At 40.5% G+C, this 27,435-nt stretch overlaps 1 protein-coding gene across 3 annotated transcripts; it reads right to left on the bottom strand.

Moving 5' to 3' along the window:
* Nucleotides 1–70: 70 nt before the first annotated feature.
* On the bottom strand, nt 71–16,406 carry TRAF1 (TNF receptor associated factor 1). 3 transcript variants are annotated; one of them, XM_048056721.2, is made up of 11 exons: nt 16,280–16,406; nt 14,333–14,554; nt 13,263–13,347; nt 9,725–9,823; nt 8,157–8,318; nt 4,562–4,633; nt 3,718–3,786; nt 2,825–3,259; nt 2,260–2,437; nt 1,507–1,655; nt 71–296 (listed from the first exon to the last, which is right to left on the bottom strand). In XM_048056721.2, exons 2-11 carry the CDS (start codon nt 14,539–14,541, stop codon nt 78–80), a joined length of 1,677 nt encoding a protein of 558 aa, XP_047912678.1. In that variant the 5' UTR covers nt 14,542–14,554; nt 16,280–16,406; the 3' UTR covers nt 71–77. The 3 variants fall into 3 exon arrangements, with proteins under 3 accessions (XP_047912678.1, XP_066836883.1, XP_066836882.1); XM_066980782.1 differs by having other exon boundaries at nt 3,718–3,783; XM_066980781.1 differs by having other exon boundaries at nt 14,333–14,551; nt 16,280–16,298.
* Nucleotides 16,407–27,435: the final 11,029 nt, after the last annotated feature.

Raw genomic sequence — 27,435 nt, 5'->3', positions numbered from 1 at the left:
GTCTCAAGCTGATGGTTTTTTTCTCGTAAACTAATGAATTTCAGTGGGCGATTTACCAGACACCCATATTTCAAGATTTAGGAATTTGTTTCTATAATGCATTTAAGGAAAAGTGTGTCTTCTTTCACATAGGCATATTTAGGTGACTGTAATTTGGTCAAAGGGAGGAACATGGGACAGCCACTTGCAACATTCATATCATTCACTGGCCTCTGAAAAGAAGCAGAAGTCAAGTCTGGGCGAAATGCATCAATAATATGTTCCCTATTATTTTGGTCAAGCAGCATAAATGTAACCTGAAAAACAGAATGCAGCAATGATGAGTTATTGAACCGAAAAACGAACCAGAAAATATCAGAGACAAACACACAAACATGCTGCAAAAGCATCTGGATGCTCTATTTATAATTAAATGCAAACTATAATGAACGTTTCACAACCTACAAGGTCAATTAACGTGAACAAGGGAGATTGTAACAGTTCCCAAATTAAATATTTAAAACTTTGCCACCCATAAAATAAAATGAAATAAAATAAAGTAAGTAAGTATTTCCTGGTACAGAATTCTACAGTGCAAAGACTTTTTTTTCTCTCTCTCCTGACAACTTAAACAAACCCCAGGTTTGGTTCCAGTCATTACACTCATTCTGGTGCTGTGGTTTGGAATCAAAAGAAACAGCTCTTGCTGTATGTATGTATGTATGTATGTTGTATGTAGAAGACACAACCTAAATATCAGTATAGGCTCTCACCATTTTATTACCACTTTTATTAATTCACTGTTCTTTAGTTGGAAATGTAAAATACATATAATACTTTTTTTAATACAATGAGGATTGAGAACTTTGATTTCTATTTTTTTATCTGCTAGATGGTAGGACGGCTATTTATATGAAAGGCTTACAGAATCATTACCATACAAAGGCAAATACTAGAACAGATCAGAACCCTGTGCTTATTTCCACTGTCTCTCTAATCATTGTTGCCCTTATCAGATTCCACTTATAAAATGAGAAGAAAAAAAGAAAAAAGAAAAAAAAAAGATCAGGATAATGTAAGACATCTATGGCACATTTATAAGTGGAACTGTAACCTCACATTTGTAACACCTGCGTTTCAGGCAGCAAATCACAATTTTCTTACCAACTGATATTATATATGTATAGCGAGAGCGAGGAAACATTGTGTCTCCTGGTTTATCCCGGGTGGACACAGGTTGGGATACAATAACCTTGAAAGTGCAGAGTTATTTCAGTATTCTGGAGTTTGAAAATCCTTCAAGGCAAGTGTTGAATCTCAGTAGGAGCAGCTTTCCTTGAGTGCAAATCACTCCACTCAGTGCCAAATTACTACCCAAAATTAGAGTGTGGCTTATAAGCCATCAGAGAAGAAAATGGGAAAACGCTCCAACTTCCACTAAAGTCAAGAGAAAAAGTTCTCTTGAGTTCACTGGGAGAAGTAGTGGGTTTATGCTAGGATCAGATATGAAAAAGTTGCCCTTCTTACCTTGTGTCTGAAAGGCCAAGGGAGCAGAGCATCATAGTCTCCTTTCATAACAACAAAGAACAGTGACACATGGGTTCCTTTTCCTGTCCCATCCCCATTCAGATAAATCCGCAGACAAACCTTGTAGCCATACTTTGCAGTGTAGAAAGCTGAAAATCAGAACTCTTCATTAGTAAAACCTCCTCTGAAAATAAGACAAAATGACTGTTTTGGCATATGCAAGAATATTTGTGTTATGTTTTGGTATTATAGAGATGAGGAGAACACACAAATCAGTACAACTAATAAGCAACGAAAATCTAGTGGCTGGAATCCTTTTAATGACTCATACCTTGGTGAAAATTACCTGGTGTTAGCCACAGAAGGATAATTTACCTAACCAAATTACTTCTCACATGGGAGAAAACTGCAGCAGAAGACCATTCAGTACCATCAGGCACCAAGGCTGTGGATTAGACAACAGAGATCCAGCAGATGTCACTGCAAGTAGCTGCAGCGGAGGGCAAATTGCAAAATGAAAGCCCAGAACAGAACACAGCTCTGTGGCAGAGTACATCACAGCCGCCCTGAATACCAAGCAGGAGAACATGAGGTCTTCACACAAACAGCATCTTAGGAGCTCTCCTTAACAGCTACCTGAAGCTATTTTAAAGCACTTCCTGTCCATGAGCAGAAAGGAGCGTCATTCTAGAGAAATCAGTGGGTTTTCTAAAGGACCAAATTTTGCTAACACATGTATACGTCGTGTTTTACCTGGTGAGTACAAACTGACTGTTCTTCCCGTCACAGAGTCCTGTAACTTCCGGCCAACATCTGTTATTTTCCACAGAAAGACCCCGTCGTAGGACGCTTGCTCAGAGAACAGAAGACTCTTATGAAGATTGCTGAGGCCTGCATCCTTCTGGGTCAGGCACCGGTGCAACTCTGCAATCTAGAAAAAAAACAACACAGTTCTCAATCAACCCCACTGCCCAGGCTGATGTTCTGCAAAAGCAGCAGAACAGTACAAATGTCCTCACGTTCTGAAGGGTTTCCTTTGATTTCTTTCGGCAAATTCCTAACATTTACAACTCTCGGGAATAACCAGAGACAGAACTGCCTAAACACAAATTTAGATAAAAATTTTAAAGAGACGCCCATTTGAAAATTTATCCAAAACGAGAAAAGGATCTTGTAGATGTGTCCAGAACTTAACCCTTCACAGCTTCAATTCCTGTGCTCATTTCTATCCCCATCTCTACATCGTCTCTCTCTGACATGTGTTAAGTGTGTCATCTATACAGCAAGCACACAGGCAATGTTTATCCTAAATATTTACCTTCAGTTCAAGGCCTCGTATTATATTTTGGTCAAGTTCACTCTGTCTCCGAAAGGCTGTGATTTCCAAGTTAGAGGTTTCCACTTCCTTATTGAGCACTGACACGATATTCTCAAACACATGTAGCTTATTTTCTAGCTCAGAAATCACTTTCTCCCTCACAAGTTGCTGCAGAACAGATTCATCTTCAGGAACAGATGCAGGAAAACAGTCTACTTCCAGATCGCCATTGATTTCCAGACTGCCTGGGATCTGCAGATCAGGGATGCTTTTGTCTGCAACATTCACATTCAGCTGTGATTGTGGGACGAAACCATTTGCAGCTTTGGAAACAGTGCACAAGCTTGCCTTCAGTTGCTTTATGTGCTGCAGCAGAAGCAGCATGTGGGCCCCAACTGCAGTTTTTTCATGCTCCTTCATCTTCTCTTTGCTTCCCTGTAAGAAGACATGATTAATACTCTCTATACAGCTACCATAACTGGCCAAATCAAGCCATGTTCCCTCTAGCTTCTTGGGAGAGGGACAGGGATGGGAGGACTGCAAGATACAGGCCCAGCTACAGAGCAGCGGACTCTCTTCAGAGATATGGAGAATGGAAAACCAACAAGCCCTCTAATGACCTCTAACCCAGCAGAATTGTAATAAACATCCATTTTTATCTGAAGTCAATGCACTGTGCAGGCCAGAGAGCAAACGGCATCTTAAACATGCTGTGTAACCACAACGGTTCCAACATCATCTCTCCTGGTCTACTAAAAATGGGTACATTTCTCACTTTCCTTAAAGATACATTTCAGTCAAGGACTAATACCCTGAACACAAAGGCTGGCTAGACCAAAGGCACTGAGTTGCACGCCATCTGAGGCCTTCCTGAAGGCAGCAGTTTCACTTACCCTAAATGAACAGCCAACTTCAGAAAACCGACATCCATCCTTGTTGATCAAGACTGTAGAGTGGTTCTGCTGGAAAAAAAAAAAAAGAAAAGGCAATAAAATAATCAAATACCAATTTCAATTCTTGTATCTACCTACTAACACCTTGGTCCCATCCCCAGCAGCTATAAATCAGGTTAATTCAAGTCAAGGCATTGCCACAGCTTACAGTGTCTGACCAGTTCTGAATACTCATTGATAAATCAACCAAGAGTGTGGTGGATTGGAAGTTACTTGGGGGCAATCCGGCAGTTGAGTGCCTTTCTAACATACTGATATAACAGAGTTTAACAAACCACAGTGATTCCCTAGTAACAACTTGTCATAAATGATATGGCAATAAGCAAGTTGGCCCACCACAGTCGTGCACACAGCCACTTTTACACTCTTCCTGCTCTTACAGAAAGCACAGAAGAGCTGCGTCTTGCAGCACGCCCTGGGAATGAACGGATCTATTGGACCAAAAGCTCTGGCTGGCACAAGAATTTAGTTCCTTTCACAACCAAAAGCACCTATCTTTAAATACACTGTTAGACAGCATATTCTTCTTTCGGTCACATAGGTCTTCCTGAATACTTGAAAGGAAACAAACACTTTCCCTGGCTTTGGCAGACTAATTTAGTAAGTTAATTGTGGGAGCAGAGAAGAGAAGCTATACACGAGAGCTATGCTGGGATGTAAAAAGCATCCAGATATAACTGCCATACCTGAAGATGTTCTCAGATGATCATTTAATCTAAATGAACAAGTGATATTTTCATGAATTGAAATAAAGTTGTACTGCTTTCACTCATCTTTTACCTACCTTTTCCTTTGATGATGTTTCTGTTTGCACACGTTTCTGTTCCCCACATAAACTGCCTTCACATGAATGTTGCTGTCATTAAAACAAGAAGAAAGGAATCGAGTACATTATTAAAATCACTGAGTATCTTTACTTAGGAGTCTTTGAAACATTGTTTCTGTTTGGAAATGCTACTCCTATTTCACACAAAATGAAGGTTAGAGGGGCTTTTCTACAAGAAATTCTGTGGTATGGAAGAGTTTGCAAGAAGTTCCTTCCTTCCTTCCTGGAAGGCGTGGATTTAAGGAAGAGTAAAAGAAAGGAGAGTAACTTCCATAGGAGCACTACAAGCTCCGCAACACACGGTGCAGAACCCTGTACCCCTGTCCAGACAGTTACCACTCTCGACCTCACTACTCAATAGACTGCATTGTTTTCAGGCTTCTTTTCAGACAAAATAACCTTCAGAAGTGTGGGACTAAAGCACATCTGTTAAAAGTGGGTGCTGCTGTCCCCTCTGCAAGGAGTTGGTTGCACAGGGGACGGATTCAGTGGTTTCTTAAGCTCAGCTTCTCATCTGATCACGCAGCTCAGCTCAGCAGGTATGTTCAGTGACACATCTCCAGATGCAACACCCGTTAAATGAAAGCACAACGTGTGATCTGTTACTTACGAGGCCCTGAGTTCTTGGAAATTACTTACAGATGCTTTGCAAGGTCATCCTGGGAAATCCGATACAAGATTGGCAATGTACAAGTCTTGCCCAGTTCAAACCATAGCATGTACAGTCACACATGCATGTGTATGTACACACATATGTACACCCAGTGGCATGCAGGTGGATTATGGAACAGAAAGCAAATACATGGGAAAACCAAATAAAAACTCTTCTTCCATTGGCTTCGCATAGTTTGCTTAGTGTGCAGACCCTTCTCAGGTTCTGCTTATTAACATTTTGAAGGCAGGAATCCAAATTTTCCATCATGATGTAGTAATGCAAAATGCATTAGTGCTAACATGAGACTTCCTGCCTTTCCTGGCTTCAAGGAGGGGAAAGTAATCCTCCTGCCATTGGTTCAAACTACAACTGTAACTTGTGTATTTAACACAGCAACTGTCAGCTTTCAACCCAAACTATACAAGGGGGTTACCTTTAATCTTTGTAAATGCCTTTGCCTGCCAGTACATTTCCTATAGTCTGGAATTTTTTGTTGATAAAGCCATTTCAGCAGCCCTCAAGTCCTTCCTCTGCAGAGTCCTGAGGTTTCTCTTTTGATCCCCAGAAATACAGACAGGTTTTTTTTCCACTCTTTAATTTATTTTTAAATACTCTGTATCCTAGGTATTGCACAGTGTGTGTCTTTACTTCTTACTTGCTGCTCTTTCACTCCTTCAGATCCCCAACTTCCTGAAGGGGAGAGAGGCTGGCGGAAAGTTTGTTTAAAATATGGGACTGCAAAAGTCATGAGACCAACAACTGATTGGCTAAGATGGAGAGAGTGAGAGCGGTGCCCCAAACTTCCCGTGCTCCCGGAGGACTGTGGATATACACACAAACAAGCAAAATTCATATGCCACATAACTATAAATTTCATAAGGCAGATCACATAACCAGCAGAATTCCAATTTTATGAATGCTAACTAAGGCAGGCAGTGAAAGATCAACATTTCAAGGCAAATCCCCTGCCAAGGCTTCCTAACTAAAAATTAATAAGATGACAGCTAAGCAGAACGAGGGGGAGGAAAACAGTTTGTCATTGCAGGAAAATGAAGCCTGCTGAGGTAGATCTGCAGCGTCACAGAGCTCAGGAAAGAGAAAGGTGCTCAAGGAACAGACTCAGCTCAAGTTCCACTCTCCTGCTTGCCTCTTTCACTCTCCTGCTTGCCTAATGCACTTTCAGAAGGTTGCAAGGGATTAAGTGTTGCCACCTTCTGGTATCTGCAGTCTCTCCGAAACAGACACTGGATTTACCACTGGTAAAACGTGCCTGGGTCCAGATACTCTTCTCTCTCCATAAGAGTTGCTGAGACATGAAGAGCACATGCAAAAGCTTTCTAAGAAGCTTGTTTTAGCCAGAGTGCCTTCTTCGTACTCCAGAAGGACTGGTACCCCCATATGTTGGGTGTAGCTCATGGCTCAGTATTTGGAAAGGCTTACATCTGTGCCAGTTACGGCATATAAAGCCACCCACTGCTATTTACATCAGACTACATTTCTGAGGTATTCACAACGCTCCTGCTATGTAGGTCTTAACATGACTATGCCCCTATTCCAGGACAAAGCTCCAGGGCTGGCAACTATTCTCTCTGCATTATCTGAAGGGCTCAATATTTATTCTGCCCTACCCTAGAAGACCGCTGTCCCAGCAACACCTTCCGAGACGAGAGCCCACAGGGTCACAAACTAGGTGGGGTTGGGATGAGAAAGTTTGCAGAGATTTCAAATCGAAACACATGTAGTGGTGTTAGCAAGGGTGGGTCTCTCGTTCACGCTGCTGTTGCTTTGTCCCAGGAGTTTTTAAAGATTGAAATGCCCTAAACAGAAGGTGATGCACGTCCACCTCGAGGCTGAGAAACGTGCCACTGATGCTGTATCTTTGGCAATCTCTTCGCACAGCAGCTGATTTTCTACCACTTTTCATCTGCCCCACCACACCATTTCCTCCTTCAGCAACACAGAACAGTTTCTGTTAGCTCCTTTGATGCCCTCAGACCACTCCCAGAACTTGTACCACTGCATCTTCAAAAATGGGGAAAAATAAAGAGCAGCTTTAAAAACGTTAAAATGAGCCCACGAAGTCACTTAAAATCTGCAAGTACTAATGCAGATTGTTGCCCTGCTTTCACAATGTTGAGCATCAACTGAGAAATTCATTGCATTTAAGTAAGAATGCAATAGGTTTCGCAACATAAACTTAAAAGTTTGATGATCAACTACAATTTAGTGAGAAAAAATATTTGTTGTTTTAAAGAGAATTTTGAGCAAATGCTGGGGACAGACAAGTGTTTTTAAATATATATAAACACACACGGGGGATATATACATCTTGCAAGTCCCAGTCACAACAGTGGGAAACGCAACTTAAACATAAAAAAAATAAATAAAAAATGTTTAAATAGTCACAGAGAAATTTCTGGCAGAATGAGTTCTTATGCTTCCTGGACTGTATGGACATTGCTGCTAATTTTGAGATCTATATATTTAAACGTATCTAATAGAAATACCATCTGATAAAAGGAAAAAAAAAAGGCAAGTTTAGTTTGAATAAAAAAAAACAGACTCTTTCAAGATCTCTTCCCTGCAACTGTCTGTGGATCTGTATGACATCTACCTCATACTGGGAGACACGCTTTGACACTGGAGCTAAAATGTGGCCTACCCGAGCCCTGGATGAGCACACAGGTATTTCCCTCTCCCTGCTGTAATATCACAAGCAGACTATCAAATACACGTCATTTTTCTCTCGAATACATGCACGGAAAAAATAGCAAACGCAGAAGAATTAAATGTTCTCCACATGCAGCAGCATTCATGACATCGGGATGAAAAATGTCATGATAGATTACTTAAGCAATTAATATAAAACCATTATTTGAAACAAATAAATGTTCTTACTTGGTATTCACTACTGGATAGGCTCCGCTTGCACTTCTGACACATTGTCACATTATTAACACATCCGTTTTCCAAATGATCTGCAAGATTCTTTCTCATTACCATGTGTCCACAACCAGTGTGACAAGGGATTAAAGCATATTCACATAAACTCTGATGCTCCTGGAAGTTAGAAGTTGCAAACCAAAATGTTAACTGCAGATAAACATTTCTCAATAAATAGCTTGCATTTCTTCTAAGCTTGGGTAAAGTCCCACTCTACAGCGTTACCAAGATTACCGTTGAAAAATCCACCATCTTTACTGGGGCTTTTTTGATAATTCTAAACTTTAAAAAAAATAAAAAAAAATCCCACAACTTTTGATAAATTCAAACATGAGCTCTCTCTTGAACTGCTCTGACTGACAGGATGAATGTGGTTAGCCTGCTGACATCTCTATGTAGCATAAAAGAATGGCCATCTGACACCTATGTAACAGTTAGGATACAACTCTCCTCTATATTTTAAATAACTTTAAAAACTTTTCCTTTTCATTATTTGCATCTTCTCATCTCAATAAGGAAAAATGTCAGCATCATCTTTCGTGACTACATCCAACAGGTCCACTTTCATTCTTAAAAATACAGTATTCCAACAGAAAATATTTATTCTGGCCTCTTCTGCTGAAACTTTGGCACTGTGTCACAACTGATTTTGTCTTCAGAGGGAGATGGCTGTCCCCTACAGAACTGGCTCAGACATGCCAATTTCAATCACACGCTCAACTTTCAAATTCATTTTGCCATGTATTCGTGCTGAGAGGGGCTCCAGTTCTCAAAACTATGAAGCTGAGCAAACTGGGCAGATTTTTTTTTCTTAAAGAGGAATGAACTCAAATAGAAAACTTGTGCAAAATTAGCGAAGACAAGAAAAGGCAGAAGCACCTCAGATGCTTATCAGATTCACAGGCATCCATGGTACACAGCAGACTCCCTGTTACAAATACAGAAAGGCACCCTGTTCCTACAGCAGTGGTCCAAAATAAAGCTGCCTTAGCATCATGAGATTTATCTCCATTTTTTCATGATTCTGTTTTGCATGTCGGATTCACAAACCTTGTCCATCTAAATTTTTTATCTGGGGCATTTCACATCTGCCTGAAAAGAATGATGAATGCATTCAACCAATTGGAATCATATGCACAGGACGAAATTATTTCTATTTTAAAAAAATACTGAAGAATTGCTCATAACAATGTCCTGGAAATTGAAGTATTTTCATGCTACTGCTTGTAGCATCTTTGAATTTAAATAATAAGTAAGCTCTATGGAAAATAAATATAATAAAAAACCATAGCTGACACATTTGAGCAACGTTAATTTCACAATCATTCAGGATGTTCTGGACTCGATCAAAGCCCTGTTAATGAGATGTTTTGAGATACTCTGTTGGTACGAATCATGATATCTTTGTTGATTCTTGTAAATTTGCACTAATCTGTGTTTGCTGAGAAACTAGATTCATTCTTCTTCTGTCCACATTCAAGTAAAAGCACATGTTAATTTAAATAAATTGCCTTTAAACGTACTTCAAAATTTTTCATGATACCAGACCAACTGCATCCGGGGGTCACGCAGCGTACTTTGAGTTCAGAAATCTCTTTATTAATGGCAGCATCACCAAAAGCCTGGAAAGTAAACATAGTAAGGAAAAATCACTGGTCAGAAAGTACTCCAGCATGCATTTTTGTGGTAGGGATTATCAAGACTTCAGATCTCGATAAATCCCTTCTTTTTTTGTTTCATTTACTCTACTACCATAACACTTTCCGATTTAGCAAGTATTTTGGTGTTAGTAGAGTCAAATAATTATAATTTCTTTGTTATGATTCAAAAATAAATTATTTGATGCAATATAAATGTATTGAAAAGAGCATAGCCAACTATAGCTTTTATTTCAAGTTCCTTTTCACAGAAGCCTGAAATACATCCCGTGCAATGAATGTGCTGATGTGATCCTAACTATAGGGTGCTGCCATGTGCGACTCTAATGAATGCATTTCATTATTGGGGTCATTAACACCTCCTAAAGTTCTGTAGAGAGGACTTGGGTCTGTTCTGCAGTGAGACTACATTTCTCAGACCAGGCTGTTTCCATTTAGTATGGCACTGTGTACTAAAGAAATGTAAACCACATGTGAGTTTTTTTTTTTTTTTACTGCATAGTTGTTGGTTTTTTTTCTTACGCTGTGAAGAATTGTGAAATTATTCTGTAAATGATGAAACACTACACATTTTTAATATTACCTCTTGCACAATCAAAATAGGTACAGTGACACGAGAACAAGACAGTGGTAAGTACACAGTACAGAGGACAGCAGATTTCCTATGTAACCTAACAAAGAGCAAGGTAGGAATTGGGGGGCCGGGGAGGGGGTCTCTACATATAAAGGGGGGAAAAGTATTTACAAATGATGTCCACTTTTCTATGAAGTTACTGAAATTCTACATAATGAGTTAGAAAAGTTAGCAAATAAAATTATCAGAATCAACATTGCTGTTTGTTTTTTAATCTAGATACGAATGTTTGTAGTCATCTACATTCGTCATATTAAATCATATAAAAGAAGCACAACCAGCTCTATGAATGGTAACAAGGAAATAAATTTATATATGCAGAGTCTAATAGAAACTCCTTTCCTCTTCTCAGCCCTTAAGCAAAGTTTACCTCTGAAGAATTTCTGCGCACAGATCGCAAACAACTCCACAAACAAGAAATCAAAAATAATAATAATAATAGGCTGTACAAACACACGTGTGGCTCCATCTGCATGTATGGAAGATATTATGTAGTAAGCTAGCAATTAGTGAAAGCATACCAGCCCCAGCCTCTAAAATATTCTAGTCTAATTAATGAGCAAATCAAAGAAATTCAAGTTATCAGGCACATGGTGGCTTTTTCCCCATGTCATAAGAAAAAAGCTCAAGGAATTTCCTGACATTACTAAAGAGATCTTTTAAAATACATTTAACTACAGGGACAGTCCCAGCAGTGCCAGGGTTTCTTACTGCTGTGTGCATTCCCTGTGCTTTTTGTTTCACACTTGTAGTTGCTAAATCACTCTGGACACAGCTCAGTTAAAAAACAAGTTAAAAAATCCTCCTCTCTTCTTTTATCCGCACAGGTCACTGCTTTGAAATACCCACAAAAGTTCTTGCCCTCATATCTGGGAACATAAGCTTGCACGGAACTTTGTTAGGGGCCTGAGTCAGACCCTTGTACTGTAAATGAGATGACTCTCACTGACACAAAAGTGTTCTGGGTCAAACAAAAGGAAACAGAAACTATTTCTCTCTGATTTGCTATATTGTAGTTGGACGTCTCCCTCTCATTTTAGCCATTTCAAAGGAAGATGTTGGTGCAGGTGCTGCTGGTGGCTGTTGTGGGACACCACAGATGCCTGGTCCTGTCTGTCCCAGAGCTCGCTGCAGCTGAACCAGGATCTTCCACTGCTCTAACACAGCCAGGAGGGGAGAGCCACAAAGGGGTTCGAGCTCAGTGCAGAGTAGAGAATTGTCCCCTAAGCAAGCTTCATGAATGACAGCAGATAGGGTGTGAGCAGAGTCAGAGGAGGATGCCCCCCACTCCTCTGACTGACTTCAGTGACGGATGCACAGCAACTGATCCTGATGAAGGGCACCAGGGCAAGGCTTGAAGTACATGTAGTATACCAACGGTTCATAAATTAAGAATATGACAGGGAAGGTATGGGAGATCATGGGATAAGATAAAGCAGATACACCTCTTGACAGGCCCTTTTATTTCCTCTTGTGTAAGTATCTTATTTAAAATATAAACATATAAACATATAAACAGATAGCATAGGGAAAAACCGCAGTAAAGGTAAAGCAGAGATTAACCAGGATAAGATATGGAGCAAAAAACAAACATGCTATACAGTCTTTATTACTCATGTTGTTCACAAACCGTGGATCACTTGTTGTAAATTGATCTATACAGGCAGATCCTCGTGCTTTTGTGGTGACTGACTTCATGTGGACTCTCAACAGGCATTAGAATCTGCCCAGGCAGATCAGTTTGCAAGAGTGGGGCCCTGTTTACTGTAACCCACCCACAGATTTTGCAGAAAGTCCCAAAAGACTTAGGGAGAATCCTGCACCAGAGAAATCCGAAAGTTATAAAAAAATAACAGTCGACATAGAATAAGAATTTCATAAGGGTTTAGCTCTATCTATCTGTGGTTCCATGATGCATGAAATTCTGTTACTGGGAAATTTACTGCAGAATTGAGGATTTTTTCTGAGATCTTACTGAGTTCAGTGTTAACTGCAGATTCATTATTTTGCTGCAGTCAGTTATTATATTTTGCCTTTTACCTCACTGCCAGCTGACTCTTGGGTTTCATTCTTTCCTAACAAATTTAGACAGAATGTGTATCTCTTGGTATTCCTGCCTGGAATCGGAAAGGAAGGAAGAAGATGAGCTGGTACTGAGCCCTTTGTTTGTATTCAGGATAAAGAATAGTGCAGTGAGATGCCTGGAAAATCACCTAACAGCAGAAGAGATCTGCACCATTAAATTACAGATGAAACAGTCGCCAGTGCATAATTTTTATCAATGACTACGTTCAGCTCTAAGTTTTCCGCTCTTTTCTCCAGATATCCTGGCTGTCAAAGCACGCTCCAGGCAATTCAGCTGGCTAGCCCATACTCCAGCTTCTTCTCTGAGAGAGAACTCTAACCTGAAAGTTCGGTAACATGTTTGAAGGGTACAGAGAAACTTGCCACCCCCAAGTGGGAAAGCCACTAGGATACTTACTAAGGATAGTAAGTAACAGCTAAGACATATTATTACAAGTAGGAAAGCACAGGTTCATGGAAGGCAATAAAGGTTAATTACACAGTGGGAAATTTTACACTGCAGAACTGAACGGACTTGAAAAGTCCTAAGGATGCCGTTACACCTTTTAAAATCAAAATCTTTGGGAAATTCAAATGACTGAAGCACAAGTTAACGTTCTCTCCTAAATTATAATCTAATGTTGACTATAGAGTAGACCAGGCAGTGATTAATGATAAGTTAATGAACTGTTTACTACAACTTACCCTTTCTTCTGCCAATAGGCTTCCTTCACTTAAAGTACTGGGATCCTCCTCTTTACATTTCTGGCAAATTGGATTTTTATTGTTTCTGGCAAAAAGAAAGAAGAATAAACAATCAATTAGTTAACTGTAGTTTAGGATGTCTTTATATACACACTGAAATAAATTAAAATGTGGAAGTAATTTCTACTCAGAATCCCTAATCTTTGTTCATTAAAGGGCCGATTTTTAAACACGCTGAGGTAAAGAAACAAACGAAACCCCTGCTATTCCATTCCTCGAGATCAGAACTAGAGCCGTACATTTTATCTGTATTTCAGCAAAGCAACAGCAGCTTGGATCATGAAAAACAATAAAGCTGGGAACCTATTTAGCCAGGACTACAACCCTGTCACTGTATCTTGACTGCTACTGTTTTCCAAAACATCAAAGCTCAAGTCAGCTCACATACACAGACATGTACTGCAATTTCACCTCCCTCCTGTAGGGCAGACAGGAACTTTTCCAAAGGCTCTGAATCAAGGTGTAATTCTTGAAAGAAAAGGGAGGACAGAAGCAGGTATTCCATCATAGCAAATGCCCACCTAGCTCCTGGTTTTCAGGCTCTCCAGGAGAATGCCTGTCATTGTTTGTCATTAATGGCAACAGCACCTTAACATGTAGTGATCTAGCTGAGTTACTAAATTTAAAGCTCTAAGATAATGTTTATTAAAATCCCATCCCATCACTTACCAAAGGACTGTAAACTCCTATGGTAGTACTAAGCCTTGCACTAATTGTTCAAAGCTAAATCAGTACCAATTATGTCACAATTACACATAGGAAAACCGACATCTTTCAAGCTCCGTAATCCAGCCTTTCCCACCCCGAAGACATCCACGCTGGAAACAAGGAAGGAGGCAGAGACCACCCTGCGTTCCCTGGAGGTAAGTACTTCCAGACTGTACAGTGTCTACGGACCAGTGGGCCAGGCAGCCACAGACTCTCACCTACTGAGTACGGTGGCACTGCACAGGGTACTTGCAGCCACAGAATGGGTCACAGCAGTGTGACCCTTTGTAGCAAGGACCTACCGTACAATCCACGACAGGCAGGCTGAGCAGTACCTATGCCCACAGAGCGTTTGCAGGGCTTTCTTCAGAATATTGTTGCAGTTGCTGCACAGGTACTTCTGATCAGGTGCATCTTCACAGATGTTAGTGGGATATCCAAAAGGAAATTCATTTTCATCAGGAGAAGAGCTGAGGACATCCTGCGGGCCTCTGCTTGATTTCTCAGCCATTTGAAGTCAACTACTGTCAAAGATGAGGAAAAAAAAAAAAGGTGCTGAAACAAGAAGACACGCTCACTTTGATGTAAGAGAACACATCAGGCATCAAAGCCCTCAAAGCAGCTCCAAACCTGTGTAGCAGTCTAGTGATCTGTTTAATTGAATCTGTAGCTGACATGCGTGACTAAATGTCACAGTGGGGTTTGACGAGGTACCAGCAGGAAATTACTGTACAGATTTAAAATTTCCCTGAAACACAATATGAAAATGGGCAATACTTTAAAACAAAAGTCCAGGGTTTTCTTCCCACAGTTTTTTAGTTTGTAGAAAGATGAAGTAAACAGTCCCATCATCTTGATCCCATCTGTCCACAACACACAAAAGAATTTCCTGTAGAGTAAATCCCCAACAACATTCAATTTCCAGCAGCCCAAATTTGAGATTATGCTTTATAGATGCAGAAATTGAGCCACTGATATGTCTTTAGTGATCTTCCTGAAGTTATACCACTATTGGCAAAATGAAAAAGGAAATCACAGAAAGCTTAACACCTGTGCTCTAACCAGAAACACCTAAAGCCACACAAGAAAAGGTATAAGGCATGTTCAGTACAGGTTTCGGTTAACGAGAGCTGTGCAGTTGAATACTTTCAGATATTCAACCAGAAGTGATTCTGGTGGTCTCCACAGTTGATTGGAAAGTTCAAGACAGGTTTTTACCCAGGGGCATGGCACATGTGGAACATAATGAATCTACTGAAGACTTCATGAATCTATTTTTTCCCATGACAGTACTGACATAAAATAACCTGTCTCAGTACCAACTCTGACTTTACCAAAAGTAATACTACCAAGCCTGAAAACAATGGAATCAATATTTAAGTCGATTGGACTTGTTCAGGTTTGTGCCCCGTGGGTGCCAGGTTGCCCTGAGCAGACTTGCCTTGCCTACATGTCCACACTGTGGTTCTGGGGCACGCTCGGGGCACGCTGCAGACCCCTGCACTGTGTCAGCACACAGCGAGAGGCTGGGATGGAAGTGGTCGCAGCTGCCACCTTGTACAGAAAACCATAACGATGGGAGACCCAAGTTCAGCTCTCTCCCCTGTGTCAGAGGACTCGGACTGACATCTCCCACCTTCCCTGCACCGCTGCAGCCAATTCGGACACTTTCCACACCTCCTGTGTAAGCTGCTCTCTATGTGGGGATGAACAGCCAGACCCGTTGGGCCAGACAAGGAACAGAAACAGCGGTGTGACTCTGACACGCAGCGCACAGGGCATCCCCAGGATTTTAAATACCTCTCTTTGAACAGCATTTTGTTTTCTGGTTCAGGCAATTCACTTGGCCTCTCTCTAGGCACTGGAAAGGGAGGCTAGCAACGAACACAGGGCTGCCAAACCTCTCAAGAACCAAAAAAAATGAAAGCCTGCAGTGCTAAATGTGACAGAAACCGCACCCCTAGCTAATGAAGCTCTGTTACAGGCGTAACTGATGGCACCCGGTGACAGCAGGCACAGCGGAGGACCGCCAGCCTTTACGCTGCCAACCACCCACAGGCTTTGCAGGGCCGGCCTCCTCCTTCCTCCTCCTCCTTCCTCCTCCTCCTCCTCCCCTCCACTCCACCCGCCAGGCCCGAGGATGCCGAGGGGCAGCGGGCGGCTTGCCCGCCCCCAGAGCCCCTCAGCGGGGCCGGGGCGGCCTGAGGCGGGGCCCGGGGCCCTCCCTCCCTGCCTCCCGCTCCCCTTACCTGAGCCCGCGGGGGCGGCCCGGGCCGAGCCGGGCCCCTCGGCACGCAGCGGGCGAGAGCCGCGGGGCCGGGCAGGGAGCGGCGGAGGTGCCTCGGGCCGCCCCGGCGGGGGCGGTGGCGAGGCCGGGCCCTGCCCGCCGGGGGCGGCTGTGTGAGGGCGGGGAGGCGGCCCGGGGAGCCCCGGGGGGGCAGCGGGGGCCCGGCTGCGGGCAGCTCCGGGCCTCTTCCCCGCCAGGAGCCGGGGGAGTGAGCGTGTAAAGGCCCAAGGGCTCAAACTCCCCTCAGGACAGCTAAAATGAGGAGCGTGTTAGTTCTGTTGGTGGGGTTAGTTCCTGAAAGCGGTGCCGTGACGGCTGTGTGACACTGCGACCTGGCCCCGTAACGCAGAAAGTGCAGCGTGCCCAGAGCAGGGCTGGAGTGAAAGCTGCCCTCTGAGTACCTCGGTCTGCTCTGCCTGGGGGAAAACCCGGGTGCTCAAGAGTAAATCTGGATGCTTGAATTTCCTCCTGAAGCCTACTGGGGATCCTCCCCATGCCTCTGCCCTCCAGCTATTCTCAAATGCAGATGATATTTATAACAAGCTAACACAAGGCCAGTTAACTAAGGTATGCAAATCCTTTTTAGATGCTCATGGCGCAGTGAAGATTTCTACAAAAGGAAGTTTCACTATCAGGATAAGGCAAGTTTGCACTGAAATCACATGCTGCAACCACACCGACTATGATTCAGTCAGAAGAGAGTTTCAGTTGCAAATCTGTTAGTTCTTCCCTGTGAAAGAAATTTGGGAAATACCACTGGGGGGGACTCCTAGCTGAAAACTAAAGGTAAAAGGAGGAGCTGGTGCTCTAGATGCTTCGCTTGGTTTGCTACGCTGCAGCACTTAGAGCAGCGTTTGCATCCAGGTAGCTTATGCCAGCCTACAAGGTTATTTATCAGTAAGTGTCTGCCTGAACTCTGATACCTCCGTTAGTTCCACATGTGGAATAGCTGCCCTGCGTGACTGTCTCCCCCACATAATTGCAGATTACCAAATACAAAATTAACCAGAGCTGTATTAAATAATAGATTAGAAGGGGGGGGATCTTCTGGGAACAAGGGAGAGCCTTCATTCACGTAAGTGAACTATACGCTGTAGTGCTTTGTTGCATTGCTAGAAGAAACATCGGAATTAATTCCTGATTTTTTTTTCTCCTCACATTGTTATGAATACATATTCATAACAATATTCATGTGTTTTCACAAAGAAAAAAAGAATATTCATCAACTCTGCTCACACAGCTGTGTGTGACTCAGCTTGTTTGCCTGGCTGATATAGCAACATGTATTCATTTCCATGTGTTCCCTTACTGCGTGCATGCTGGGTTTATTGAAGATTTCCCAGCAAAGAATTCCATTAAACTTCTACATTTTTGTCTCAAAAGGGCAATGTCAAGCAACAGAGGAATAAACAAAGCATTTTTTTGAGACTTCAGAAGGGCAACTTAATTTAAAAAAATATATATCCAAGAAAAAAATAACTCTAAAAAGATGGCCAGGTCTAGGGGTAGGATATATATATATTTATCCTTTATAGGGCTGATGTATGTGCACACAGGAAAAAATAATCTTATAACTATACGGTACTGTGAGGATACTATAAGCACCAAGCCTGGCACTATTTGCAGAACAGAGGCTAAAAAAACCTAGAACGTTACCAAAAAAAAAAAAAAAAGTATAAAATGATTGAGATTGCAAATTTTATTTTCAATCACCTTTGTGGTTAATTGAAAATAACAGGAAGTATTAAAGATATACTCAGAATACAAGAGATGTACACGGCATCCCTATGAAAGGCAGATAGCTGCTCAGTTTTCTTTATCATTTCAGACTGCTGTCTGTAACAGAGCGTACTTCAGCTCATTTGCTGCACGGGCAATATCTTTTCACAGCTGTATGCTAGCGCATTCATGGGACTTGGAGACAGATAACGACCATCTTCTGATGCCTAGCATTTTTAATAATAGAAGTCCCATTCTTGGAAGCATTATTTAAGAAGTTTCCTATGTTTATGTTCACAATTTCTTTCACTCTGTTTTATTAAAAAAAAAATAATAATTTGTGGGCCAAATACTATTTTCGGTTCCACCCTGTAGCCTCACTGGAATCACTATGCAAGACTCTTTCCAAGAAAATAATTTGATCCTTCACTTTGTCAAAAAAGTGACATTTTTATTATTATTATTGTTTAAGGTTTTAACGGTTTAAATGTGATGATGCAAAGGAAATTGTCATTAGAGAGAAGAAAACGTAGGTCTGATGGAGCCAATTGCCATGAGTTTGTTTTAGAGTATCCTTCTGGCTTACTGCCATACATCACTGGAGTGTGGTTGGATAAACCACTAGCCAAGTGAATGCTTCCACCTTCCAATCTGCAAAGAGGGAGCAACATTTGTTTCCTTTTGTAAAACGCTTAGATCTCACCAGATGAAAAGCATCATGTGCAGTTTAGTAATGCTGTCACAGCACAAGAAAATGGCTCGTTTAGCAACGTGGGTGTGCAATTACTTGTGTATCCGCCATGGTACCTGCACATGTAGCCTCTTTAACAGCTAGGATGTTAATAAAATTTGGCAATAAGATTGTGGAAGAGGACGATGATGTCAGTTCTATTAAAGTTATTTTTAAGGCTTCCAATTTAAATATCAAGATCCACTTATGTGAGTAGGAAGACTTGCCCTATTAATACTTTCAGAATCACATGTAATGTCTTTTCATTTCCACTTCCTTCTCTTTACTTCTCTATGCTGTAAATGTATTTGTAGATGCTCTGAATGCAGAGTCATCAAGGCCCCATATTAACTAAAGAGTCTGTGTGGAAAGTGTGATCTGGCTTAGTTTGTAGGGCTTGAAATATTTGCTTTCATTGCTTTATAATTAGGGCTGCTAAAAGTCATGGCAAGTTAATCTGGCACAGACAGTTTCTACCAGGATGTGAGCTAATCTTTCAAGAAGTTTTAAAAATAGTTCTGGATGTGGCATTTTTAAGCTTTCAGAATACAGAGGTGCAAGTTAATCATTTCAGAAAGACTGATGTTACACCCATGGGACAGTTTCTGTTTCGGGATGAAGGGGCACCATGTGCCACTAACCTACAAGGCCTCCTTTCCGTGCTGTTAGCTTGCTCCTTCACTTTAGCCTTGAGAGTTCTCAAAAGTATTACACCTCTATCTTAAAAGGTGCTGAATTACAGAAAGAAACTAAAGATAAGTTTTTGGTACTTTCCAAACTAGAGATATTTCCTCTGGTAAATTTCCCCCATATGAGATCAGTTAACCAAAAACAGGATGTGGCTCAGAGAGAGACCAAAATTTGAAGCTTAACTTCATTGTAGAGCCATTCCACCAATGCTAGCATTGCAGAGCACTGTGTTACTATTTAAGGTGAATGATCACTTACACATCCCAGAAAAAAAAAGCTCATGAGGGAATATATTTAATTTGAGTATTTTCCTTTTGAAAGCATCCCTGAGCTTGAGCTTTTTAATTAAACAGTTATTAGTGTGTTTACAAATGGAATTTAGGCTCAGATGCTATGTGTTTTAAGGACTGTAGTTGAAGTGCAAGCAGTATTTTCAGGGCCGAGAATCTCATTTCAGACAGAAAAAAAAATGCTGGAGATAGGGATGTCTCACTCAGTAAAAATGTAATTTTCAGTTAGTATAAATGATCTGGAAATGCGTATATATTCTAGGAACCCTGAAAAACTGGTAAAACACAGGAATGAAAACTTGTTAGTAAAAGAAGATCCAGCCCCCATGAGATGCAGTACTTCCAGGAACTGGAGCTGAGTGCTCCAAGTCAAGATCCCTGACTGTTCATAACGCTGATACTAGTTCGTTCTTTATCTTCTATGCTATTAATTCTTTCCAGACTTTACCGACCCATGCAGTAGGAGTACAACAAAGTTGTAAAATTTCATCGATTTATCTTCAAGACTTTCAAATAAAAACATGAAGAATCATGAAATTTGATTTATTGATATTCTCAGCAAACTTGACAGCTTTGCCACAATTCAATCTTGTCTACAATAAAAGATTTTAAAAGTTTTTCTTGTATCTGCCTGAGCCCACTACCAGTTTAAGCTCTGCTTTGTTATGGTGATATCCTGAGGACCCAGTTCAACTCATATTACAGGAGATGGAAAGTTTCCCATTAAATTCCATAAGAGCTGGACTGTAATCCTCAAAGAGACATTGGGAATCAATTTTTTTTCCTTTATCCCCACTCTGCCTCAAAATTTTTCCAGATTATATTCTTTGTAGCATAGTATTATCATCAGCTTCCTAGTAGTTCTAGTACTTTTTTTTTTTTTCTTCCAAACAATAGATGTTCTGGAATAACTCTTCAGCATTTGTCAGAAAAAAAAAAAAGAAAAAGAACCACCCATAAAAATGGGCATTATACAAGCCAAGGAATCCCATTGAACAGAAAAGAGGAGAAAAAGAATAAAATGTTTCTCTTCTTGTCCTTGATAGTTTCCTGTAAGCAATACTACTTCAGCATAAAAACATCATGAAAAGATTACTGAGCCTGATATTAGGCAACCTAATTATGCAGACCTCTTTTACGTTATGAAGCTTCGTGGTGGTATACCTGTCTCAGTCGCTACGTTTATGCAGCGGGACAGACACCGGGTATAGATGTGTAAAGCTGACATGGAACAGTTTATGACAGTTTCACTAGATTAAGCTCTGCTTTCTGTTGCAGCCTGTCTACATCAAGGGCTTATGCTGGTACTTGTGGTTTTGCTTCTGTTTCTCTTAACATACACAGAGTCTGATCTAAACTGGAAAATTCTTAGCTGCTTATTTCCATTCTTACTGCTTTGGAGAGAACTCTGGGAATGGGAGCTGTGCCCAGCGGGAAGCCTGCCAAAACACTCTTCCAATGCTCTGGATGTAACATGAAAAAACAAGCTAAGATTCAACATCTTTTGACTATAAAGCAGCTGGCAAAATGTGGATACTCTATTGATAGCTCAGTTCACTTGTACAGTGTGTTACAGAAACTATATAATTATCAGAAAACTTGGTATATTTGAGTGGGACTAATTAGTGGAAAAAGAAAAAAGATTTTTTTTTCTTTCTTATTAAAGAAGAGATTTCTTTTCTTTAATAACGTCTTCATTAATTTTCATTAATGAGAGGAATAGAGGGAATAGTGAAGACTATGGTAAATCTTCCGTAACCCTGCCAGAAGTTACTCATTTTGTTAATAAGAGCACCTTCATCCTAAAAGATGTTTAGAAGATGATCTTTATACACGTGATAGAAGCAGAAAGAGACTTACTATCCACTAATTTGCATTTCTCTTCCACTGAGACCATAATTAACTTTGCTGTTGGAAAGTGACTAACAGCACGAGGCTTATCTTTGCAATAGCACTTCTCAGCACGGTTCATAAACCTGAATAATTTCTATACCACCGCTTACAATGTCTATTTGTGCCTGTACTTTATAGGCAAGAAACCTGGGGAACACAGAATTTCCAAGCTTTATCCAAGGTTTCGCAGGAGGAAAATGGTATTATACAGAGAACCAAAACTCCCATCAAAACACTGCTGCAGAAAGAAAACTCCCGAGTGTTCACAAAACAAGATGTCTTTAAAGAGAAATCTAAAGGAGAAATAAAATTATATTGTAAACCCAAGAGACGGCTGAATGAAAGAGTAAAGTTGGAAGTGGGAGAAAGCCGGCAAAGAGAAAGACAGGTCTATATTCTGAACAGACAGAGGCAAGCAGGCTTAGCGCTTAAATTCTGGAATAGAAAGAGTCCTCTCATGAGGCCAAGTATCTTGGCAGCTTTGCCAGAGATGGGACTCCAAAATCACATCATCACATACAAGTTCCCAGCAGCGTCCTTGGAATTCAGCCAAGAAAACAAACCTTGAAACTCTCTGTCGAATACATGCATCACAAATTGAATGTTGAAACCCCACAGCAAGTGAATGGGGCACAAAGTGATTAGGAAATGAATGCTCCCATCTGTTCATGTTCAGTAACAATGGGTCGTCCTGGAAGAAATCACAGATTGGTTTCATAGTGCAATGGTTCAGAATTGTGAAAATTTTCACAAGCTAAAGTTGAATTTTCTTTGTGACAAGATACATACTGGACAAAAATTCAGCATTTTTAAATCTGGTTATCTAAAATCACATCTAAAATTTTCCCTTACCATGATTTTTTTTTTTTTTTTTTTCTTCAGAGCCCAGGCCTGGCTGGCAGGGCCCTGAGCTGGACTGCCCTCTGCCTTGCTCCAGAGCAGTTCTGTTCAGAACTGGGCACCAAAATCAGCAGGGCCACTGCTTACCCAGGGCAAATGGCCAACAGACACAGTGAGGTGATGCACATGGATTAGCATGGATTTCTAAAAACTTGCTTTAAATTCACGTGAGTTTCAGAACCTTCCCCAGTTTCTGGTATTAATCCATTTTATTCTTTTAAATTGCATCACAGATTAATTTGACCCCTCAAGTTTCCATGGGAAGTTTTTGATCCTAGCTCAGTTTTTAGATTCCTGACCAAAACAGAAGCTTAGCTGATCCTGCCGGGCTTCTTCAGTGCCATACAGACACTGTGAAATGGTGAAGTTATCAGGTTTGTTAGGAAGCCACAAATGACACTAGGGACATAACGAAGATTCCCCCATCAGCCTGGGTCGAACAGTTTTACATAACCACAAGCTCGGTGAGGTTCACGGACATTGAAGTTTGAAATATTGAAAATACTGAAAACATAGAGCATACATCTCTGTCTGCGTGTGTGTACTTGGTGCAGAGGAAAACATGCACTGCCTTTTCAGTCACTATGTACACAAAGAGGTTCATCCCAAGAGCTGAAATCTCTGCCACAAATATATCTCCAGATTTCTCTTGTCAATGGGAGTAAATGCCTCTACAAGAGCCTGAGCACCCTGGGCCGCTCAAAACGAGCCATCCCGAGGTGGCAGCGATCAGTCCGTCCTTCCCTGCCCCTCCTGCCCCTGCTGTGAGCGAGAGCAGCACTTTCACTCGCTGACTTCCACCCAAAGATCCCAAAGCACTTTGCAAATATTAACAAATGGTACTTCTGCCAAGGTATATTTCCATGTAACGTGGAAAAAAGAGACACATAAGAAAGCTAAAAGTCCACAGGCTTCAAAATAACTTCTTGTACTCAGTGTACAGGCTCGGGTGCTCAGTTAAAGGCATGCACAACTTTTGATATTCACGAGTGCTGAGAATTAGAACCCTAAACTGAAGTAGAACTGGAGACGTTCAACACCTCTGAAAAGTGGGTCCATGGAGTCAATTCTTCAGAGAGTCTAAATTCTAGAGTAATTATTACCCCAGATGGTACTCCAAAACTGTTGCTGAACATGGCATGATGCATGTTTGGTGAAAGTTTAGTGAAATTCAGGACCAAAATGGGCCTCCTGACTTTCAGTTCCCTTTCATAAGTATTTATCTGGGGGTCAACCCACATTTGCACTGAAAGAAACTACAAATGCTACTTAAAACAATTACTCAGTATGTACTGTTCTAATATAACAAAACTAACTGGAGCTAGAAACAAAATACCTTTCAATATCGCAAAGATTGGTGACTCCAAACTTTGGGAATTACAGGAATGGTGGAAACTAATACCTATTGCTACCTAGCTGTCAGAGCCTCTGTCTGAATACTTTCTAGGACCTTGCAGCAGTAAGCTTTTGTGGAAAATTTTATGATTTGGGCAGTGAAAATGACATTTTTATGGCATATTGCTTTTTATAAATAATGAAGGAAAACTGGCTAATCAGACTCTGGCAGAGACAGACGATGCAGGCACGTAGTAAGTGCAACTCTTCAGTTACAGCTGCAGTTTATGCCCAGTCTGTCAGCAGAACTAACATTTATGTCTATACATTGTAAATCACATTTCAGCAGGTATAAACTGGCATAGAGAAATGTGAATCTCCATGTGTGTGGGGGTGAGATGTTTATAAAATATTTTGTCTTTGATTTTCTTTTTTTTTTTTGTGAATCAATAAAAGAAATACTACACCTACAGGACTAGATATCAAGTATAAAAAGTACAGCTTCTCCAAAATAATTGTAACACTGATTTGCTTTAGCCAAGGATGTGCTCTATAGCCTCACAGTATAAATTGCAGAGAACATATAATAGCCAGTGGAAAGAATGCACTGTTGAGGTTACTCTTGTAAAGCCAAATTAGACAATACAAGTCCATGACAGGGCTCCTTGAAACCAGCTTACAGTGTACTACATCCAAACTCTAAGCCTCTCTCTGTTTCTTTTGGAGAACTTTTTACCGGCGCCAGCGGGGCTGCTGTCATTAACAGAAAACTGATTTTCCATTGTAAACCCCAATTTTTGTCGTTTAATATCTCAGCTGTTCTCAAAGTGCATCAAATATACCTTTTTGTTTGCTTTCCTTAAGACAGAAATTGACAGCTTAGTTGTCAAGTAGCAAATAAAGGAAGCATAGTCTGAACCACAGCACCTGAGGGATAATCTGCATTTCATGGCTTCTAGCTATAAGCATGGGTAAATATAACTACTTTATGAATAACCACCTGTGTGTAACAGATACTTCCAGGGATAGAAAAGAAAGGGCTGAATACAGAATTCTTTAATCAAGATTTCTCTGCTATTGTTTTCTAAACTTGAATGTTCTTTTTATGAAAGCTGTGGGGTTTAATTCAGTACAGTGTTTTCCAGGAAATCAGTTGCTGCTTAAACACGTATCCAAATTCCAAGTTCATTCAGAATTTGAAAAGCAAAATTTAACACGAGGAATGGAATTTTGTAATGACCCAGCAATTGGCAAAACCAAACTCTTGGTTCCCAGGAGAATGAAAGAGCCAAACCCAGATATTTCTCCTAATTAGAGGTGAAAACATCATTAAATATCTTAAAAATTGAAAGCATATGTAGCTCCTATAAGGTGGTTTTTTACTGGAAAATAACTGATGGCCATGCCAAATTTCAGTGTGTTCTCATGTAAGAATTCAGCGGGAGATTAAGAACACATTTTGCTAGAAGACATGCATAAACATTAACATTTACATAGACTGTAAATAAGGCTCTGTAGGTAGGGTCAAATGAGAACTCACAGTGGATGAACACCAAGTTGGCAGCCCTCAGAAAAAGAATGATTTTTTAATTTACAAAATAATATTCACTCAAATGAAAAAATGGATTTCCCTAGTATGTGTTCACTCAGCTCTTCTGTTCATTTCTACACCCATACTATAAATGAATCTACTGACAGGGTTGTTTATGGAAAGTTTGAGATTACTTATGGAAAGAGATTTTTGAACTTGAAGTCTTACTAAGGAGTATATCCTAGGGTTTTTTATTTCTCCATCCAGTGCAGGATCCCACCTACAGACTCAGAAAAGAGGCTGTGCCTATATTGAACACTTATATTGCTATAAAGAGAGATAAATTAATTTCAGTGCAATATCCTGGCTTTACATTGCCCAAATACACTGAGGAAACAACTCAGCATGATGTAGTGAATATTTCTCCTCTTCCAGATGATTTCAGATTGTGTGTACTGTCATAACAAAATAAAAATGATGTGATAACTTGGACTTGCATCCCACTGGCTCACATAAGCAATTTTCTTTGTCACCTGGTATTTAACATGATATGTTTTAAAGTCAGCCAAGAAAGAATGATGACAATCACTTAAATATAAAAAGTGAGAGTTTTATACAGGGACTTAGCATTCCTCTCCTAAAACCGTAGGGTATTCTTAACTCAAAAGAGTTTTGACAGAGCCCTGATCTGGCTCAGGCTACTTAGGCCTTCTGATATACCCAGGAAGTTGTATTCACAGATCGTTTCTGCACTGCTAGTAAAGCAACAGCCAGAGAATGGCACCATTTGGCTCTCTTCCTAAATTAGTCACAGTAGTTAGATGCAGCACAGCAGCTTTCATGACCAGACCAAAAAAGTGAATGTTTCATGTGTCACTGTGCACAATAGGGTAGAATTTGGTCTGTTCAATCATTTATTAGCTTGGATCAATTAGACAAATTTCTGGTTGCTATGAAGAGGGAAATCATTTTATGACACTCATCTATCTAAAAAAATCAATGAAATAGAAATGGAAAATTACGGAAAAATACTTAAATAAAGAACTAAAAGGCTTACTTAATAATAACCCTTAGAGTTGTTATCTCTGGAATTCATCTAATTCGGGTCTTACATATCTGCCAAGAGTATTCAAGGAGAATCACGTTAGAATGCCATCTGGTGAATTTTCTTATTTCAGAGACTGATCTGGGAAATGTATTAAAAAGGAACAAAAGTATAATGACCAAACTCCTTTCATTGACTTCAATGGGCCTTACTTTTAGAGATTATCTGTGCACATCACCAGAAGCAACTCTGAACTTCATTCTGGAGACTACTTTGACTGTAATGTACTATTATGCCAATAAAAGAATTTTAGAAAAAGCCTGTTTACACGTGGCCCTTGGCATCTTGCCAGAATTGACAGACTCAAGGCCAGTGATCTCTGTTCTAGGAGAAGTGAGAATAAATTTGGACTTTGGAGTACATAGCTCTCTGGACAAGTGCATTAATACGGAGGCAGACCAGCAAGCCCACATATGGATGCTGGGCTCGGGATAGAACACAAAAGTATGGTAGTCAAACACATGTTTCTCTGGAACCACTAAAGCTATTAGCCTATGACTCAAAGCCTGGAACATTTGGAGACTTGCACACCATGTATGTAAACAACCAAGGAATAGAAAAACACTGTGTACAATTCAGATATAAAAGGGCCTTTCTGATGTCCAGAATCCCCAGTAAGTACAGAATGTGTTTTGAAATAATTTCCATTTCATAATACAGATGAGTCATCTAAGCAGTGATTTTTCCAGGAATTTCTATTTTTTTCTGAGATTAATCCTGTGAGTTGCTGCGTACCTCAGGGCTCTCTGACTACAAATCACTAAAATTAGCATGGCAGTAGATACTAAAATCAATCCCATGCTACTTCCATTTTCTCCTGTCTTACTGACTAGATCCAATGGAATTTGCCTGTGTCAAATAGATGAAGACATAGATGTTCCTTTTCCCCATGTTTTTCATGGTTTTCGTATGAAAGTCATGCAAT

Source organism: Anser cygnoides, chromosome 20, assembly GCF_040182565.1.
Source record: "Anser cygnoides isolate HZ-2024a breed goose chromosome 20, Taihu_goose_T2T_genome, whole genome shotgun sequence".
In the NCBI taxonomy this organism is placed as follows: domain Eukaryota; kingdom Metazoa; phylum Chordata; class Aves; order Anseriformes; family Anatidae; genus Anser; species Anser cygnoides.
The sequence above is the reverse complement of the archived record's forward strand: the minus strand, read 5'-3'. Positions and strand labels throughout refer to the sequence as shown.

Coding starts and splice junctions, on each gene's coding strand:
- TRAF1 (XM_048056721.2), bottom strand. CDS start 14,541: ATGGCTGAGAAATCAAGCAGAGGCCCGCAGGATGTCCTCAGCTCTTCT. Junction 8,319..9,724: donor GTATCATGAAAAATTTTGAA/GTACGTTTAAAG, acceptor TCTAACTTCCAG/GAGCATCAGAGTTTATGTGA. Junction 3,787..4,561: donor AAACATCATCAAAGGAAAAG/GTAGGTAAAAGA, acceptor TTTTTTTTCCAG/CAGAACCACTCTACAGTCTT.